The sequence below is a fragment of the Dipteris shenzhenensis genome, chromosome 18, assembly GCF_047967505.1.
Source record: "Dipteris shenzhenensis isolate YYH24624 ecotype China chromosome 18, Dip_SZ_1.0, whole genome shotgun sequence".
In the NCBI taxonomy this organism is placed as follows: Eukaryota; Viridiplantae; Streptophyta; class Polypodiopsida; order Gleicheniales; family Dipteridaceae; genus Dipteris; species Dipteris shenzhenensis.
Window position 1 is genome coordinate 43,945,256 of NC_141613.1, and position 20,270 is coordinate 43,965,525.

The 20,270-nt window shown below is 46.7% G+C and overlaps 1 protein-coding gene across 6 annotated transcripts in view; it reads right to left on the bottom strand.

Moving 5' to 3' along the window:
* The window catches only part of LOC147891272 (uncharacterized protein At5g43822-like), a 48,299-nt gene that overhangs the window by 18,870 nt on the left and 9,159 nt on the right, over positions 1-20,270 (bottom strand). For 2 of the 6 annotated variants that reach the window (XM_087389670.1, XM_087389671.1), the window contains exon 2: positions 287-382. The exons of 1 other annotated variant lie outside the window; for it this stretch is intronic. In XM_087389670.1, the coding sequence (XP_087245796.1) occupies positions 287-340 (54 nt within the window). In that variant the 5' untranslated portion in view covers positions 341-382. Of the gene's footprint in view, positions 1-208; positions 383-20,270 lie in introns of all 6 variants that reach the window. 3 more of the 6 variants (XM_087389667.1, XM_087389669.1, XM_087389666.1) reach the window with 2 other exon arrangements.

Genomic DNA, 20,270 nt, shown 5'->3' on the forward strand with positions numbered 1-20,270 from the left:
CACCAATCTAATCCTCATTGTGCAGACAATAAAAGCCAGTAAAACTGCCTCCATGCAATGTCACGTCATTATTTCATAGAAGTGTCAAAATTTCTGAATTGACCCCAACATTGAAAAAAGAAACAGACCTCAAGCTCTCTGTCTTGGAAATACCCTTTGTGAAAAATAGTATAAAGCATGTCTGTATACACAGGAGTAAAACTTTTACCGGCAGCCTCTCAAGAATAGCAGCAGCATTGCTGAAGAGATTAACAAGATTTTTTTGCACACCATCCCATTTATCAACCTCTTCTTTTGCTTTCTTGTATTTTTGTGCAAATTTTTGGAGGAGCCGGTCCATGCATGCACATAGTCATAACCTTGACAGCCTTGTTGTCTAAAACTGTCATTTGACATTAGACCACCAAATTCAAGGTGAGAAATGAAAAATCAACTTATACCATTTTCAACTTATTTTTTCCCATAGAACCAAATGAGAACTAGTACAGTATCTTTAGACACAGAGTTACGCAACATAAGATAGCATGAAGGCTTGAGCAAGTTGTGGTCGCTGTTGCTCTTGCTTCTACAAAAACAACACATCCTAGAGCTACATAATGTGTTGAGAGTGAATAAGCAACGCAATATCAAAGTGGTTTTAAATAGCTCAAACACTTTGACTAGAAGCTTGCCAACATGGGATATGCTGGTTCTAGCATAACTAAGTAGAGAAAATGATAGACCCTTGCTAGACAAGAAAATGATAGACCCTTGCTAGACAAGAAAATTACTTTATGGATGCCTTAATCTCTCTCTCTCTCTCTCTCTCTCTCTCTCTCTCTCTCTCTACCACGATTATTTCTTGATGGTATCAGAGGATGGAGTGATCACCAGGCCCCAATATCTAGAGGACAGACGGGTCTCGTCCCATCAGCTGAGGATTGAGACAAGGAGAGCCATAGGCACACAGAGAGCAGCGGATTTGCAGGCTATGCACATAGGCAGAGGTGGAGACAGCAGTTCATATGCACTTGCTCCACCTACTATGAGATCCGAGGATGGTACCGCTGCCTCTTTCAGGACGGACACAGGTTCAGGCCACTCTCCCATGTACGGGGGTGCACATCTAGATAGCACTTTGCTACAAGAGGGTGACACATTGAACATTGCTTTTGTATTGTGTCTGCTGTGGATGGAAATATAAGTTTTGTTGGTTCTACATCTCTCCATTACATTGTCCATTTACTTGCTGCTGCAAATCTACATGTATGTTAAGTACATATAAGAAAGAAGTTTTGGATTTCACATATTTAACACCACTGTGTGAGTTCTTGAGCTCTATTAGTCTTCCGATGCATATACCTCTGTTATGTGATTTCTAACAAGGGGGATACAGATGTGTACAGCTATGGTGGGGTTCTCTAGTGGGATGCGAGGATATCTCGTATCTACCTCTATCGAGTTGCCTCTCTACATGAGGCACGGTCTCCATATCAACAGTGATCCCTTGTGTCTAGGGGTCACCTCTGAGTAGAGTCGAAACAGACCAAACCCCCATCGTTTGTGTCCTAATCCGCCTCTTCTCTACGCTCAATCTTTGTGACTCCAGCTCTATCTCTCTTTGTCTCTCCTTGGCACTAATAAACCTTGCACCCATCGCAACTATCTCTGCCCCCTCCTCCCTTGTCCTAGTGCTAACCCAAACGCATAGAATTATGTGACATGAATTTATGTCCGATCCCTCGTTGCCTTGAGTGCCTCTATCTCTTTCTACTAGCTGATCTATTTCAGTAGGGTCTCTTTGTGTCTACCCATCTCTATTAGTTAAAGACTGAAACACATCTGATCAAGGAAATGGATCTTCTAGGTCAGTGGCCCAAAGCCAAGCTCATTCTGAGAGAGGCAATGATATCAACAATGTATCTCATAATATGCCAGGTATCTACTCCTCCTCCTCCATCTCCCCGAGTGTGCAAAGTTTGCATATCCTTTGCTCTTGGGGTATGCTTGCTGCCCTCCCTGCTGCCTCAATCCCCAATTGGTGGGACGATCCGTCCTCAAGTGTGTCTATCTCCTCCTACTGTTGAACTGTCCCTACATGTTCCCTTTGTGTCTCCACATCTCAAGTAAACGTCAACATATATCTGATCAAGGGAATGGGATCATTTGGGTCAATGGTCTAATAGTAAGGCCCTCTTGAAAGAGGGACTGATATCAATCACGTATATCATTCTATATCAAGCATCTACACTTGAAATGCTCCTTGGTCTCCATCTCTACGACTGTGCAGAGCCTACATATCCTCTACTCTTTGAATATGCTTGCTACCCTCCCTGCCTCAATCCCCAGTAGGTGGGACGATAGCAACTGCCCAAGTAATCCGAGACTCATGTATCCTCCAAGTACTGGGGTTTGACAATCACCCATCCTTTGACATCCTTTGAAACTGGTCGTAATAAAATTGGAGCTTGGTGGGGGACTCTTGGTCCCCCCTCAAGTCTGTGTCATGTGGAGTTAAAATAGATCCAACCATATTGATCACTTCCCATGGGATCCTGGGAGATGGGACATCTAGGTTGTACCAGAAGGGCGGGAGTCGATCCATTTGGATACCTTAGCTAGAAAAACTAGGCCGCATTACCTTCTCTGCCCACTAGTCTCATGGATGAATCTAAGGATGATCATTCCTACTCATACCTTACAAGAATTTATATATATATATATATATACCTTTGTAAGACTAGAATAAGTCCAATCATACAAATAAGAAATTATTGTTCTTTGCTTTGCACAGTGCACTAAGTGTCAACAATGCTTCATGATTTGTTCCTAGCCTAGATGCTCTTGGAATGCCCACGTTGCCTGAGTGCTTTGCATGCTTAATCATACCAACCATTCTCGGGAATAGATAATTTGTGTGGCTTTCTTGTGGACTTGACCATGTAGGGAATGAGTGTTGTGCAGTTGTGTGGATGGAGTGCATGAGGAATTTGGCATTGGCATCAAGGTTGGTGGTTGTCTATGAGCATGGATACGTGGCCACCATATATGTGGTCCAGTGAGTGATAAAAGTCATAGTGATAACGTGAGGAGGGAGTGTTTGTGGGAGGGGGCTACAGAGGTGCAAGGCCAAGTAGTAGAGCCCTCCCCCCCTCCGGCCTTACATATGGTCTACATGTGTATCTCTATGATCCTAGCCATCTCTGCAATGCGTATACACAATCATATCATGTGTGGTGCACATGTCTGGTACGTATCTCCCATACCATGCTAATGTGGTCCCACCATGCGTGTCTTCAAATGTTTGATTGAGCTCTCTTGCTATCATATATGTATAAGGAAGCAAGATGGCATCCTGATGAAAGTCTAGTATCTATGCCTCCATGTCTCTTGTCCTGAAACTGAGTCTATAGAGTCTCTTTGCTACCCCTACAAGTTTGACCTAATGTCCATGCTCCAACCTAAGTATCTAGCCCCATCCTCATCTTTGCTGGTGATGCTATATCAAACATGCACATGGTCATAGCCCCATTTCAATAGAAAACACTAAAAAGGCTTTTTGCAGTTATCAAGATATGCGCCTTGTCTAACTTTGGCACTTCCTCCTTGGACTTGTCTTCTGCTAGAGGCCAGTTCTTTTAGACCCACACACCAGCAACAGACTAGTTCACAGGACCACAGTCGAAAGAGGCCCAAGAAGTCGCAATCAGAAGTGCTCAGCATGCACGACACCTTGGTGTTAGAGAATGACATCCCACCAGAGAGTATCCTGAAGCGGAAGATTGATAGATAGGCCCATGAATTACATGCGCAAGTGTTTCACTATGGAATCAAGCTTCATCAACATGGGTGTACTTCACAACCATTCATGTGTGTGCACGCCAGCACATAGACTATGCATCAAGACAAATTTAGAAGCAACACTTATATATATCCGTCCATCCACAAACTGGACACAATACAATACCAAAATGTTCTCCTACTATATGCCTAGCACCTCTAGATCTCTGAGCCCGCGTGCTCCACCGAACTTATGTAGAGTCTTTGTCTGATGTCCTAAAAACCAGCCAAGGTGGGCTGCCACTCTAGCTCAGCTTGTGGCTTCCTCTGGGTCACCTTCCCCTCTTGAATATATGCCCAAGGTAGGTACCTCTGCTACTCCTGTCTGTTGCCTGAAGGCTGCTCCAGATAAGGCTCCAAATGCCCTGTTTTATAGGGCTGTTTGCCCCTTCCACAAAACCGACCAGAATAGGCCCTGTAGCTGACTCAACCAGCCGACTCAGCCTTTCCATCCTAAAAATCCCCCTTTGGGTGCTCACTACTAGGCCATCTTTAACACCCCCTCTTAAATTGCACTGGGTAAGTAGAGGGTGCATGTACAAGACCTGTTTGTGGATTTCGCTTGGTGCGTATGCTAGCATCCAAAACTGAAAAGAAATCAGAGTAGTATGTGTGTATGTGAGCATAGTGACTACGTAGCAGAAGCATGTACAATGAGTACAACTTACATGATCCTGTACATATCGTGGATTTCCCCCTCTTAAGTTGTGGATCATCCTTCGCCTTTGGGAATAAAACCCAGAAGATAGGCCGAAAGGAAGAGGAAGGAAATATGTGGAAAGTCAAGTCCACCTGGATCAAAGACTGGTTGATCGAAAGATGACTGCATGGATGAGTGCGAGTTGAACATGTCAAGGCTGAACATGTCATAAGTCGTCATGGACTCTGCAATTGCTCTGTGGAAGAGGCATCCTGGTGTGAAGCTAGTCGATGTAGCTATGGGGATGTGATCCGGTAGGTTGTGACATACAAGGGTGTCACCAACACAAAAGAACTGACAACGATGTGCGAGGTATGCTACAGTAATGTAATCTCTATTGAATGATGCGGGGTCGAAGAAGACCGCATAGTCAGTGTGGACAAAGTGATGGGGCCGAAGGTAGCAAGTATGATACGCTGCTCTGCTGAAGAAGAGGCCCGTAAAACTAACCACCTGTCCAACCTGTATTCTCAACTGTCATCATGAGTTGAAGGTCGTCTACTGTGTGCATGTCTAAACATCCATCGGCATGGGATGTAGCATTTGTCATAGGCTCATCAAGAATGAGCTGACAGTGTAAAGGCCTAGAAGCCTGAAATACAACTAAGGATGCATAAGATGTTCTTGAAGCATATGCGGTGCCGAATGATGATGTAGGGGCTGATCTGTAGTCCTGTATCCAACCACTAATCTGCATCAAGTATGGACTGTATACGACAGCCATAAGTGCATGATGAAACAATGAGTCTTTCTAGGTTGCGCTATGGCTGAGCCTGATAATGTCTACTGCGCTGGCGCAGGACCGCACTGATGCATAAGTGTCCTCGTGCTAAGGAATGATCTGTTGATCGAAAGAGGTGGTAGTGATACCGGGATCCAAGGGTGGTGCAATGTGGCATGACTGAGCCAATGCTAGAATGTCCTGAAGATTGATTTGCTGATCTATGCTGAAGAAGGGAACTGAGCCCAAGGTAAGCTCTATGTCAGAGGTGAAAGCATCAGTGATGGATGATGGAATGGAATCACCTGAAGAGCTGAATACACTGGAGCATAAATCTCCGCATGCGGCTAGAGATGTGAGTGCCTCGTACTGAGGACTTGCCTGCTGAATAACTGCATGATCACTAGTGACCTCCTGTTGAGTATCTACATCTGATGTGACAATAGATGGAGTTGGCCAGATCCATGCATGAAAGTGATGGTTGTACATCACTAGAATCAGACTATGCTGATGTAGATAAGATTGCCTCGTACTGAGGACTTACTGTCAAATATGCCTCATGCTGAGAGCTTACTGTTGAATGTGCCTCGTGCTGAGGGCTTACCGAGAAGTGTGCCTCATGCTGAGGGCTTACCGAGGAATGTGCATGATCAGAAACTGTAGTGGAACATCTGCATCGGATCTATCAAGGCCAGTGAGCCTCTAGTCGGCATCATACATTGGTACATACCTTGTGGCAATAAATGGTTGAAGAAGATTCTCTTTCCACTCACGGATCTCGTCCGAAGTCATGACTGGTGTATCATCAACTGCATGATGTGGATAACTCCATGCTGGAGGTGGTCTGGTGCTCTGTGCAAGAGGCTTACCCGTGTGCCGGCGAGAGTGTCTACCCATGAGAACACTGTGTGAGAGTTGCCAATGGGGGTTACACTAAACTGTCAAAACCAAGTCATGTGGGAACATGTGTGTGCCAACGATCGAGCCTGTAACATGATGGTGACAATTGTGTGTCGGGAGTAGCCAAGAGGCTCTACAAGGCTCATGTGTATGTGTAGGAACCAATGCCAAAAATAGTCAACAAATGTGACTGTACATGGGTGGCATATGTGAGTGCAAGTAGTATGCACAATCCTGAATCCTAGAGAGGGGATAACTCTGCCAAGTGTCAGCAATCATGATGAACTACCGAATGCCAAGAGAACTGAACTGGTGTCAGTATGTGAATGTGTATACGGATGATAGATCCGATGGGACTCACGCCGCTTGGAACAAATGGGACTTGGCTTGGTGGAGTTGAATCTCCTCTATGGCGGTGCTAGTCCACAGCTAGACTACACGTCGAATCGCAAAATGCAGCAAATGAATTTTATCTTTATTCTTATTAAGTGCTAGGTGCGCTACAATGGATCAGGAAGTGGTTCCGATGATGAGGAATCAATTATGCTCACTTTTGAAAATGTCAGATGGCAGATCTGAGGTGCTCAACGCGTAGAGCACGAGCTAGCGAGCATTTTTCCTTTTTACAGCTCTGCGAAATCCCTCGTGGATCAAAAGCTACGGCCCTCGAAAGGATTTGCCAAACTTTGATCCCAAGAAGGCCCAAAAATGATGATGTGGATGGAGGATGCATATACTAGAGCACAGTGTGCCTCTGAAGCACTCAAGCTGAGGTGGCACAGTGAATTCACATGCAACTGCCTGTGGAGAGGCAAGTGTGCCTGACTGGCTCGATGATATGGCATGCTGAGCTGAAGTACTGATTAACCGCCACCCTTATACTTCGTCTTCTTCTTCTTGCTGACGTGGCAGGCTGTGTGGCACTGCCCACTTGGATGATGATGATGTGAGGAATAGGAGTCCTAGAGGTCGTAACTGTCTTTGCTAGTGCCCAACACAAGCAAGAAATTTAAAGGTTAAAGTGTTTGTGTACACTATCTTTAACAGAGGTGACCATGTAAAAAAGGTGAGATTTACTTGCAAAATCCTAGTATAGGCAGCTTCTAAATGGCTTGTACATAAATAGTACTTTAAGTAGGGGAAGCCTAAAGTTGCCACGTGGCATCCTAGGCTGGCTATCTTTTAAGCATAGGTGTACTTTTCGCTGGCCTATACCTATAAAAGGTTCCCTAGTTGTACTTGGCACTCATCTCTCGCATCTATTCATGAAATGCAAACTACACATTTCATTACTAGCTGAGCTCCATGATCTTGGCTGTTTTGAATGTTAATCAACTAGGACTCACCATCCTGGCCTAGGAAGCCTCTTCCTAGCTTGTGGCTTGTGCAGCCCCTCACAAGCTGAAGACTCACATGTGTTTCAGGTACTTTGATGGTTCAGCTCATGAATTTACAATCTACATGCCATCCTTCCCTTTTGCATCCATTTGCTGCCATTTCTACATTACTAGGCTGTACCTAAACTAGCTGGCTGTAGACTAGACTAGTTACATTGGTATCAAAGCCCTTTTCAGGGGATTTTGTGGGGTAATCAAATCATTTTGATTTGAAATTTGGAACAAATCATCTTGAGGCCAGGCCCTACCTATATGCAAATTTCTGTCACGGCCAGGTGTCTCAATCTTCAGTTTGACACGTGGCAGCCCTAGACTAGGTCAAATTTCAAAGTGGTCAGATCAGCATGATTCTTACATCACTGTGCCCAGCTTGATCAGCATATCAATAGGCCTCAAGAAATTTCTGGAAATTCCAAGGTTTGAGTCAGCATTACCGAGGCTTTATCAGCGCTGCCAGTTTTACTGATTCTGCTGCAAATTGGGTTTTACTGCACCAAGTGATGATTTTCTTGCATAGATGGATTCGCCCCAGCTGATTACACTCCTGTACCAAGTTTCTGACTGATCAGAGTTCATCGGTCCTGAAATTGCCTCGAAATCTGTTCCAGCAGTTTTCTCAGCCTAACTACCATCTAATTTGGGGCTTTTCAGTTTTTCTTGCATAATCTGAGTTGCCTCAGCTGCTGCACCGAGTTGGAGGTCCATCAGAGACCATTTTCCCCTTTAGATACCTCAAAATTGGTTCCAGCAGGTGCATTTCTGGCCTTTTGGAGTTATGGATTCACTGAAATTCGGGGCTTCCAAGTTTCCACTCTAATTGGTTCTATTCTATGCCATATAAACCTAAATTGAACACTGGGTTGGAGATTGGAGCCTTAGATTTGTCAATTTGGTCGAACTGTGACCTATCCAGTCAGTGAATTTTGTCCCAACAGTGTTCGACACAATGCTTCTTGACAGAGGCATGGGTTATTTTAGGCAGTTCCTATGTCCTACACAGTGTTTCTAGACAGCTTGGCCTAAACAGTCAGCAAACAGTGCTTTCTACAGAGGATTTGCCAATAAAATCTGTTCAAACAGTGTTTCTAAGCTTCCATATTGCACAGATAGTGCTTTGACAGATCATATACCAGTTCAATAATGCCTCCTAAGAAGTCTTCCAATCAGTTAAGAAAGCAACCAGTTGGAGATTCAGATCCATTCCTGAAAGAAAACTATTGCTGATGCTAATAGATCTGGGGGTGTGCTGTCCTTGGCATGGGATCAACTGAAGGGGATCAAATTGAAGGAGGGGATCCTGATAAAGTTAGCACTATGGAGAGTCCTTCACATATGCCCATTTCCCATGGGATCAACTGAAGGGGATCAAATTGAAGGAGGGGATCCTGATAAAGTTAGCACTATGGAGAGTCCTTCACATATGCCCATTTCCCAAGGTTTGGATCTGGAGCTGGATAGATTTTATGTTAGTGATTGGGCCATCGGCAGAGGCGGTCAGGTGGGTATAGTTCCAGGGACGACACTGTCCGACCATGCGCCTGTGTTCTTATCATTAGATTCGGCAGCTCAGTCCCTTCCCCCCCGCTCATGCCGGATTCCTGACTCCATTTTCTGGAGGGAGGATGTGCGCAGCAGTATTTGCAGTCTTTGGGACAGAGACTGGGGCGAGTGCGTGGATCTGGTTGGCTCGGTGGCGCAGGCTTTGCAGGAGTCCAGCCAGATCTGCCAGCTCGCAGCCCTATAGGTTCGACAGGATTGGTGGGGCAGAGAGAGAGCTCTTCGGAGGGACCTCGCCTCCATTCAGCGACTCCAGCAGGCTTCCCCGGGCTCGGAGGAGCTTCGGATCCAGGCCCTTCGAGCCAGAGCCCTTCTGGAGGAGACACTCCAACGTCGCTCAGAGTTTTCCTATCACGCCTCTCTCTCCTTCTGAGCCCGGAAGGGTGACCGGATGTGCAGGGAGTTCTTCAGGACGCATGGCCAGAGAGCTGCAGGTGATCAGCTTCGGAGTCTCAGGACAGCGGATGGTCACATCGTTACGGATCCGGGGGAGGTCTTGGGGTTGGCCACTGACTTCTACAGGACCCTCTTCCAGCAGGAGCTGCTTGCCCCTCGTACTCGACGTGACCGTGAGGAGGTGTGGAGGCACATTCCATCCCTGGTCCAGCCTAGCATGCAGGCGACGTTGTTGGCACCGTTCACCATGGACGAGATGTTGGAGGCCTTGATGGCCATCGACGGACAGAAATGCCCAGGTGAGGATGGGCTATCCCGGGCATTCTTCACCTCCTTCTGGGACCAGATCCATCAGCCCCTCCTTGCAGCTCTGCAGAGGATTTTCAGCAGCGGTCAGATGCCAGAGAGCCTTTCCTCGGGACTGATTTGCCTCATCCCGAAGGGAGGAGATAGACAGGAGATCCGTCAGTGGCGCCCGATCACTCTCCTTACCACTGCCTACAAAATCCTCGCCAAGATGATCAGCGCCAGAGTTCGGCCTCTACTCCCAGACCTCATCCATGACACTCAGACAGGCTTTGTCCAGGATCGCAGTATCCTGGATAACGTCTTCACCTTCTCAGAGGCGGCAGAGTGGGCTCAGCACAGCAGATCACACCTTGCCATTCTACTTCTCGACTTTGAGAAGGCCTACGATCGAGTGGACTGGTCCTTTTTGGAGGGGACTCTGGAGCGGCTAGGTTTCCCAGCAGGTTGGATTCAGGGTATCTCAGCTTTGTACAGGACAGCTTCTAGCAGGGTCATCATTGGAGGCAGGATGGGTGAGCGCTTTAGCTTGGAGAGATCAATGCGTCAGGGCTGCCCCCTTGCTCCTTACCTGTTTCTCTTCTTCGCCGAGGCTATGACTTACTACCTTCGGGCGAGGTCTACAAGGATCACGGGTGTTCGCCTTCCACTCCCGGAGGACACGGAGCTTTTGGACTCGGAGTACGCAAATGATACAGCCCTGTATGTCCAGGACGATGAGAGGATGCTAGAGAGGGTGCGGATGGCCCTGGAGGTCTTCTGCTCGGCCGCTGGTGCGAAAATCAATTGGAACAAATCAGTTGGTTTTCTCACAGACCCCGGGGCGTGTTCTCAGTGGGGGAGGTTTTTGGGTTTCAGATGGATTCCACGGGGACAGACAGCTAGATACCTTGGTTTTCAGGTTGGCCTAGACATCACGCCAGCTCAGCAGTTTCTCCCGGTGCTAGACTCCATCCGACGGAAGCTGGCTTTCTGGAGCACTGCTAAGCTTTCCCTTGCATGTCGTGCCCTGGTAGTTAACCAGGTCCTCCTAGCCACGGCTTGGTATGTGGCTTCTTGCTGGTGTTTCTCGAGATCCAGCGTGGCATAGCTCAGGAGACTGGTTCGGAACTTCCTTTGGTCCGGGGAGGATGGTCTCAGAGATACCAGAGCCAGGGTTGCTTGGCAGACAGTCATTCTTCCGCAGGCTGAGGGTGGCCTGGGGGTCATCGATCCAGAGCTTCAGAGTCAGGCCTTGTTAGGCAAGGTTGTCATCCGCGGTTTGACCCCGGGGGGGCAGACGTGGAAGATGTTATTTCAGCAGGGAGCCGGTTCTTGTGTCCCACGTCGAGGTGGAGAGTGGCTACCGTCCCACAAGTGGATCTTCACTTCCGCCCCGCTCACTCAGCCCCGTTCCCCACTCGTTCGTAGCCTCCTCATGGTTTGGAGGCGGCTCCGCCTCAGTCTCATTCAGTCCCCTCCTAGCTGCCAGAAGGAGATCGATCGCCAGCCGCTTATCTAGAACGGTCAGGTCAGAGATGCCGAGGGGCTTCAGTTGGGGGAGAGATCACATATCAGGTGGGATGGCTGGATGAGGGGGCCAGCCCAGTCCCTTCGAGTTTGGAGGGATACGTACAGACATCTGGAGACGGCTGATCTTGTAGACGCAGCTGGAGGTGCACGTGGAGCCCAGGCGAGACGCACGGAGATCGACGGCGCGATCCCAGCTGATTGGTTGGTTCCACCTGAGCCTCAGGCCCTCATGCCTGGTGATGCCTGCTGGCTGGGACAGTTCACCCCCCGTGGCATCCCACTGGTGATCGCAGGACGTATGGATGACTCCTCTATCTCCTTCTTCGCGGTTGTTGGGGATGGACGACTCAGGAGAGAGGATGCGCTCATCGACCCCCTACTCCCATGGCAGAGGGTTCGGGTCGTAGGCCTTTTGGGGAAGGTCTGGCGTACCGATCCTAGCATCGAGCAGGACCATATGCAGCTTTGGCGTCTCTGGCTCTGGGAGGGACGGGCCTTGTCAGAGCTTGATTGGGACCCAGGAGAGTGGTAGTGGCCAGAGATTGTGACAGGACAGGGGCCGACTTCCTTCTTCGCCTACAGCACGACTCTGGGCAGGCGAGTTCTTGGGAGGATGCAGAGCCGCCCCCCCACCCAGCAGCCCAGCTGGTATGCATAGGGTATTTCCAGGTTCTTTTTGCAGGCATTCTGGAAGGCCTTATGGGAGAGCTGGCGGCCGCGGAAGATCTCATACTTCCTATGGCTTCTTGCCTACAAAGGTCTTCCAGTGGGGAGTTGGTTGCGGCAGATAGGCCAGGACGGATGCTGCCAGATTTGCCATGAGGATGAGGAGTCACCAAAACACTGCCTGTGGAGCTGCACTCGTGCCCAGGAAGTGTGGAGGTGGACTTTCGGGATTCTTACTTGCGCAGCACCAGAGCTAGGATTGATCACTTGGGGCGCGTTCTGTTGGTGCAGCACCGCACCTGGTCTTCATCACTTATTCGAGGCATGCCAGCAGGACCCCACTTTCCTTATCACACAGGGGACATGGGGGCTGCTCGAGGGTATCCCGCAGCACCTAGCAGAGGTTGATACAGGAGTTCGGGAGAGACAGCCAGTCTGGGAGATTATTAGCAGCATTGCAGGGTGGCACATCTGGACCTCGCGCTGCGCGCAGATCCTCGGTGGCACCTCCTTATCGACTGCCCAGATCATGACGGAGATTTGGAGCAAGATTATTCATACCCTCAGAGGCCAGTGGGACCAGATTCAGGGAGATTCCCGGGCCGGTCAGGAGAAGCGGAGACGCTTCCTCCATGCTTGGGACACACAGGGCCTCTTCTTTGAGCAGACTTCGCAGGGCCTTCGGTGGCACTACTCACCACCCCGATGGCTGTTCATTCACACTCGTCTTATCCCTCCGTGAGAGTATGATTTATTCTATTACCTTTTAGGGCTGTGTCCGATTTGTGCACGCAGCCCATCAGCTACAAGCTGACCTTTTGTATCTTGTTCTCGAAGTAATATAATTAGCACTGTTTTTTCGGCAAAAGGTTTGGATCTGGATGGTGTTGGACCATTGAATCCCATATTGCAGGCACTACAAGAAATTACCTTGGAGATCGAGGCCAATGGATCATGATGCAGAATTCTTGACCAGGAGACTTGACCAGCTTAGAAAAAGTCAGGTTCAAGACGGAATTAGCCCATGGACCAAGTCAGAGAAGATGATTCAAATGATCATGATGTCTATCTTGCTGAACCTCGAGTAGATCCTAGTGGTTTCGTGTCATCAGCCAGGAAGGCTTTCTACTCCAATGGTGTCACTACTCATAGAAACACGGAGCCACCAAGGAGCAATTCTCAAAGGGATGCTAGCCATGAGATTGGCTGAGCTCTATGAACCTAAGTACTACGTGAAGGAGAAGGGTGTGGGCATTGGACACATGGACAGCAAACTTGTGAGAAAAGGTAGCCCTCTAATGGTGTCCAAACAGGTGGTACCTTCTACTACAGTGACTTCTATTCCTAGATATCCCTCAGCTTATGGCAGCCATGTGAGCACCCTCAAGCTATAAGGTGGAGGAAGCAAAACCTTCGAACAGACCTAGCCCCAGGAATAATTCAAAGGACAAGAAGGACGAAGTGGTTAAACAGTTATCTAAAGCCATCATTGAGGATAGGAAGAAGAAAAATCTCTGCGATCTTTGTGGTGAAAAATGGACCCCAGAACATGGAGGTGTGTGCAAGGCAAAGGCAGGAGCTAAACTGAGTGTGATCATTGAGATTGAGGATGACCCCCTTCCTGCAACAGAGCCGGAGTTCCATGAGTGTCAAGTTGAAGACCAAGTTGATGTGGAGTCTACTCATGTGACACCATGGTTAATAGTGACTGCCAATCCGTGCATCCAAGGATACCCGGATTGAGGTTATTGATGATGGCATGAGTTGCTTCTCTCAAGAACTTCCTAGTCACCTCCCTCCTGAGAGACCAGAAGATCACAAAATTGACATAGTTCTAGGGTCTTCACCTCCAAATAGACCCCCATATAGAGTTAGTCAATCCCAGCAGGATAAAATCTTCAAGCAAGTCCAAGAACTCTTGGACAAGGGATTGATCCAACCCAGTAGTTCTCCCTTCTACTCTCCTGTCTTACTAGTCCAAAAGAAGGATAAAACCTTCAGGATGTGCATAGACTATAGAGCCTTAAACAAACAAACGGTTAAGAACCATTTCCCAATTCCTCGTATAGACGATATCTTTGATCGTTTAGGAGGATTTGAAATTTTCAGCCGCATAGATCTTAAGAGTGGCTACCATCAGGTACGAGTTGTACCTCAGGACATTCATAAAATAGCCTTCCGAACCACATTTGGGCTGTATGAATATATGGTAATACCATTTGGCCTTACCAATGCCCCAGCCACATTCAATCGGCTGATGGAACGGTTGTTCAGGAACTATAGACATTTCACTACCGTCTTCTTTGATGACATCCTCATTTTCAGCAAGAATGAGGAAGAGCATAAGGAGCATCTAAAGATTGTATTTCAAATCTTAGCTGAAAATGCTCTTCACATCAATGAGAAGAAAAGTGAGTTCTTTCTTCCTCAGATTCGCTATCTTGGTCACATTATCTCACGAGAAGGTTATAGACCCAGCCAAGATACAGACAATTGTAAAGTGGCCTGGCCTGAAGAATGCCCATGAGGTAAAAGGTCTTTTCTAGGCCTATGCTCATGTTACTGAAGGTTTATTTGGCATTTTGCTGAACTTGCAGCCCCTCTACATGATCTCACTAAGAAAAATCTGAAGTTCAGATGGACCCAAAAAGAAAAGGACTCTTTTATTGCTCTAAAGCATGCCCTGACTACAGCTCCTATACTTATCATTCCTGACTTAAGGAAACCATTCCTAGTAGCAGTTGATGCAGTGGCAATTGCTTTGGGGCTTCTCTTACCCAAGCAGTGGCCTTTGAAAGCCGACGGCTAAGAGATGCTGAACTTCAATATGATATCTATGAAAAAGAACTTAGCTATAATTCATGCTCTCAAACTTTGGAAACACTATCTTTTAGGGATAGATTTTCTTGTAAAAACTGATCATGAAAGTCTTAAATATTTTCTAACTCAACCTCTGATCAGAGAGAGACATATGAAATGGTCTACCTTTCTGCAATCATTTCATTTTCAAATACAATATACTCCTGGAAAAGAGAATGTAGTGGCTAATGCCCTTTGTCGTAAACCACGGCTTCACCATATTTCAGTTCCCTATCATGATGAGCTAACAGCCCTCAAAGAATTCTATGAGGGAGATGCTGATTTTGCTCAGCCATGGGCACATCTGAAAGATGGAGGCACCCATCATGCCTACCACATCAGGGATGGCTATTTATGCATGGAGAACAAACTATGTATCACAAAGCAGCTTAGATCTAAAGTGATGGAGGAAAGCCATAACCCACCCTATGCTGGTCATAGGGGTATTGTGGCCACTTTTTCAGCCATAGATAAAATTTTTCTACTGGCCTGACATGAAAAAGGACACTGCTGCCTACATTTCAGCTTGTCTCGCATGTCAAAAAGCTAAGTATGAGAGAGGAAAACCCAAGGGTTTACTTCAGCCCCTACCCATTCCTGAGAGACCATGGGAACACATCACCATGGACTTCATTATAGGAATTCCCAGGACCAATCAAAATCATGACACGATTTGGGTGATAGTAGATCGATTTAGCAAGCAAGCCCACTTCATTCCTTGCAGAAAGAATCTCAAGGCACCTGAAGCTGCCCATTTATTTATTAGACACATCTTTAGGCACCGACATGCCCAAGTCTATAGTATCGGATAGAGACTCAAAGTTCACTAGTAACTTCTGGCAGGCTTTGTTTGAGAACCTTGGAACTCTTCTAAGTTTCTCCTCAGCTTTCCATCCTCAAATGGATGGCCAAACTAAAGTTACGAATAGTACACTCTTGGATTTGCTGAAATTTTATGTGCATGACCAGCAAACCTTTTGGGAGAAATTCCTTCCTCTTGTGGAGTTTCCTTACAATAACACAATTTATTCCTCCACTGGAAAAGCTCCTTTCGAAATTGTATATGGTAGATCTTTACCAACTCCACTCATGCAAACAAATGAGCTCAGTATGGCTCATTTATGACCTTAGAGTGCGTCAGTAGATAGTCCAAGCTATTAGGAACCCGTGGGTGCGATCAGAATTGAATTCTAACAACTTTGAAATTTTAGGGTTTTTGGGAGTGACACGTGGCAGACTGTCACATGGAATTTGAGCTGGCAGGTCAGTCCACCTGTCCCACACATGTGGCAGCATGCATGGCAGGTGGCAAGATATGTAGGTCAAGTGTCTGGCCCCAAATCTGGTAGATTTGGAGCAAGTTGTGGGCTGTCCTCTTTGGGACTGCAGCCCACCAAAAATTTGGGACAAGTGTCCACCTTCCATTCTAGGCCCAGGGGGGGGGGGGGGGGGGCTGAGCCTATAAAAGAAGGCCTCTCCCCTTCATTCCCTACATAAAAAAATTAATCACTTCTCTTCTCCCTCCTTTTGGTTGATGCAGCAGAACCTCTCCAGCTCCTTGGGTGCAGCCAACTTCTCCTCAGGCCATTCTCTCACCTCAGCAACACTTTCTCTCTCTACAACAGCACACTCTCTCTCTACAGTTCCAGCCCCTCCTCTCCAAAAATCTACCCTCTCAGCTCTTCTGGAACAGCAGCAGCATCCTCTCTCCTTCTCCTAGCCTGGAGCAACCACAGCCCCTTTCTCTCTCCTGCTGCAGTCTTTCTCTCTCTACTGTAAAATTTCTCTCTCTACTGTTCCAGCCCCTTCCCCTTGCAGAAATATGCCTTTCTCTGCACCTCTGGAACAGCAGCAGTTCCTCTCTCACATCCCCTCCCTTGGGGTCATCATTGGCACTCTCTCTCTACAGCTATCAGTCCATAAAGGCTTTCTCTCTCTAATCTACAAGCTGTTTTTCTGAGCTGTTCTCATTCCAGCCCCATTTCCACACTCTCCTCATCCAAGGGAGCTTCAAAGGCATCAAGGACTTCATCTACAAAAAAGTCAAGTCACGAAGGGAGTCTGTATTGCCAAGTTTATCTCATTTACAGCACTATTTAATGTTGGATGTAAGTGGGGATTGTTGCAAGCTTCTTCCTTGTGGATTGGGCAAGCCAAGAGTTGAAACCTGAGCTTAGAGTCCTCCTTTTTGTTGTCTACCTTGTACATATGCTCTTGAGTCTTGTATCAGGTCCTAGGCTTTCACTGAGCTCATCAGTTTGGAAGGTGCATTGCACCTTGGTCTTGTATCTCCATTTTCAAGAATAAAGTGAGCCTGGATAAGGGGGGGGGGGGGGGGGGGGGCGTCTTGGTCCCTCAATCATATTGCAATTTCCAATGATGTCACTTTGTGTTTAAGCTGTATAAGTCTTAATTCCAGCTTAATTGCAATCTCTTAAGTTCAAGTATATGTGTTTGGCAACTCGCAATCATTTGATTCAAACGCCTCTGCAAAATCCGTTGTTTGAATTGATAGAAAGCACCGAGTAGTTTACACCAATTAAGACAATAACACATTCTTTAAATCCGACACAGCACTACCAGCAGGCACGCTAGATCATTCTGGCCTGCCAACACACTCCGAGGCCCTCTTTAATCAGTGCCACACAGGCAAAGCATAAAACTTTCACCCATTGAACTTACAAATCGAAAGCAGAAGATGATCTCAATCTCAATCCATGAACCCTCTACACATGTCAATCTCTCTGCTTTCTCTGGAGAGAAAGCCGCTCTCTCTGTTTTTTATCCCAATTGAGAAATGTAATTAGCTTCACAAACCAGAATTCAACAAAAACGAGCAGAGAATATCTCAACAATGCATATTATTTTTTCAGAAGAAGCACCAAAGGCTCTACAGCAATACAACAATGACACACGCACAAACCTATTCACCGCCACAACTACGAAGGCTTATAGAACTTGTGCATCACTACATCACTGCAGCCAGAGGAATCAAGACCCTCCTTGTGAAGGGGTACCCTTCCAAGATGCATGGGCTGCCGTGCATGGTACCTTAGCCAGTTGCCACAGGTCATCATGACAGCATAGCAGCCCAACACTTCCAATGCTTCAATCCTTGCAACAGGGAGGGGGCGGAAAGGGGAAGGGGCTGCTCTTGTAGCCCTTCATGTCTGTCGGACCTGGGTGCCCTAACTGCTGCTTCTAGCGTTCTTACTTGCTGCGTCATCTTTATGCCTGTTTGTAGTTGATTGCAAATCTTTAGTAGATTCTGGGATCTCCACTTGGACACTGTTCAACCATTAACAGAGGGGGATGTCAGATGGACTATCTCCATTTAATGTGGCATGCTTCAGGTGTAGTATGGCAGGCATACCTTGACCCAGGGCAATTCAAGGGTTGCTACTCATGTCGACAGTTTGGCAATCCCTGACAACAACATTTCACCAAGACGGCAGAACGAAGATGACCTGGGCAAGATACGTACTTTGGATACATTTTCGAATACTGTATGTTCATTGTACATTGAGCTTTGACATTAATTAATCTGGATTCTGTACTATTCGAATATTGCATTTTCATTGTACATTGAGCTTTGACATTAATTAATCAATCTGGATTCTAAATCTTTATCATCATTGGCAATCATACAGCATGCATGCGTGCTTGCATGTGTGAGTGCATGTGCATGTGCATGTGTGCCATGCACACGTGTGTATGTGTGTGTGCATGCATGCATGAGAGAGAGAAAATGAAATGAAACGAAATACCTGAAAAGTCCACAGGAGAACTGTTAGGATCTATAAGACTGGAAAGAAAAGCAAGTACAAATACAAGGTCCAGAGAGTTCTACACATAACTCCGCTGGACAATAAAAACTACGTCTTTCTGCACTAGGGTAAGTAAACCTACCCAATTCACTCTAAAGTTACTGAGGTAATTAAACAAAATTACAATCATGCAGAACTAAAAAATGAGAAAACTTGTAACAAAGAGTATATGGTCCTGGAAGGCTGCATATCCCTACAACCCACTCCGTCTCCAGGAAAGATTGGAGAAAGAGAGAGAGGAGGAGCAAAGAAACTGAGCAGCGAAGAGCAAGTGTACCTTCATGGCAAATGAGGTGGAATATTTGGGTCACATTGTGGGCAGCAAAGGAATAAGGGTTGATCCCAACAAGGTAAAATTCATTATTGAATGGCCACAGCCTGCAAATGTCACTCAGCTGAGTCTTTCTTGGCCTTGCCTCCTTCTATAGGAGATTCATTAGGCACTTTGCCAAGATAGCTGCCCCTCTCACTGACCTGCTAAAGAAAGACTCTTTTGTGTGGACATCAGAGGCAAGAAAGAGCTTCCAGCAATTTAAAGGTTGCCCTCTCTTGGTATTCCCTAATTACTCCCTACCCTTCACCATGCGCAGATGCTAGTGGGAGAGGCATCGGTGCAGTCCTTAAGCAGTCCCATGGAGTAGTTGCCTATGAGAGTAGGAAGCTGGATGCCAAAGAGCTCACTTTTCACATATATGACTAGAAGATGTTGGCTATACTTCATGCCATTGAAAAGTGGCATCATTATGCGTATGGCAGCCATTTCAAGGTGAGGACTGACCATAGAACTTCCAAGTATTTTCTGTCCCAGAATAATCTCTCTCCAAAGCAAACGAGGTGGCTTTCCATCATTCAAAACTATGATTTTGACATTGAATATAAAGCAAGGAAGGAGAACATTGTGGCTGATTCTCTATCTAGGATGTGGGCATGTACCCTAAGCTCTATCACTGAGATATACAAGGAGTGGATTCATGGAATCCAAGAGGAATACCTTTCAGACCCTGAGGTTGCTGTCATCTTCTGGGACCTGCAAAACCCTTCTTGTGAAAATCATCCCAATTACAAGCTGTTCAATGGCCTATTATGGTATAAAGGGAGGCTCCCTTTCTTGTGGAGAACTCCACTTATAGGCTGCTGGTCCTCCAGGAGATGCACTTCTCTCCTATGGCTTGACATACAGGGCTGTTTAAAACCTATGACAGGGTGAGGCAAAGCTTTATATGGAAGGGGCTATGGAAGGATGTATACAAGTATGTTCAAAGCTGTAGGCCCTGCCAACAAAACAGAGAGTTGAATCTTAGACCAGCAGGTTTGCTTCAGCCTCCACCCATTCCAGAAAGTAAGTGAACCCACATTTCAATGGACTTCATTGCTGGTCTACCTGTGACAGCTAGGGGCTAGAATAGTATCTTTGTTGTGGTGGATAGACTCACAAAGGCAGCCCATTTTATAGCCACCAAGGTACAATATTCAGCCTCAATGGTAGCTGCTCAATTCATGGAAAATGTGTTCAAATTACATGGCCTGACACCAGAAATTGACAGAGACTCCAAATTCATAGGTCAGTTTTGGCAATAATTGTTCAGACCAGTATCTTTGTTGTGGTGGAC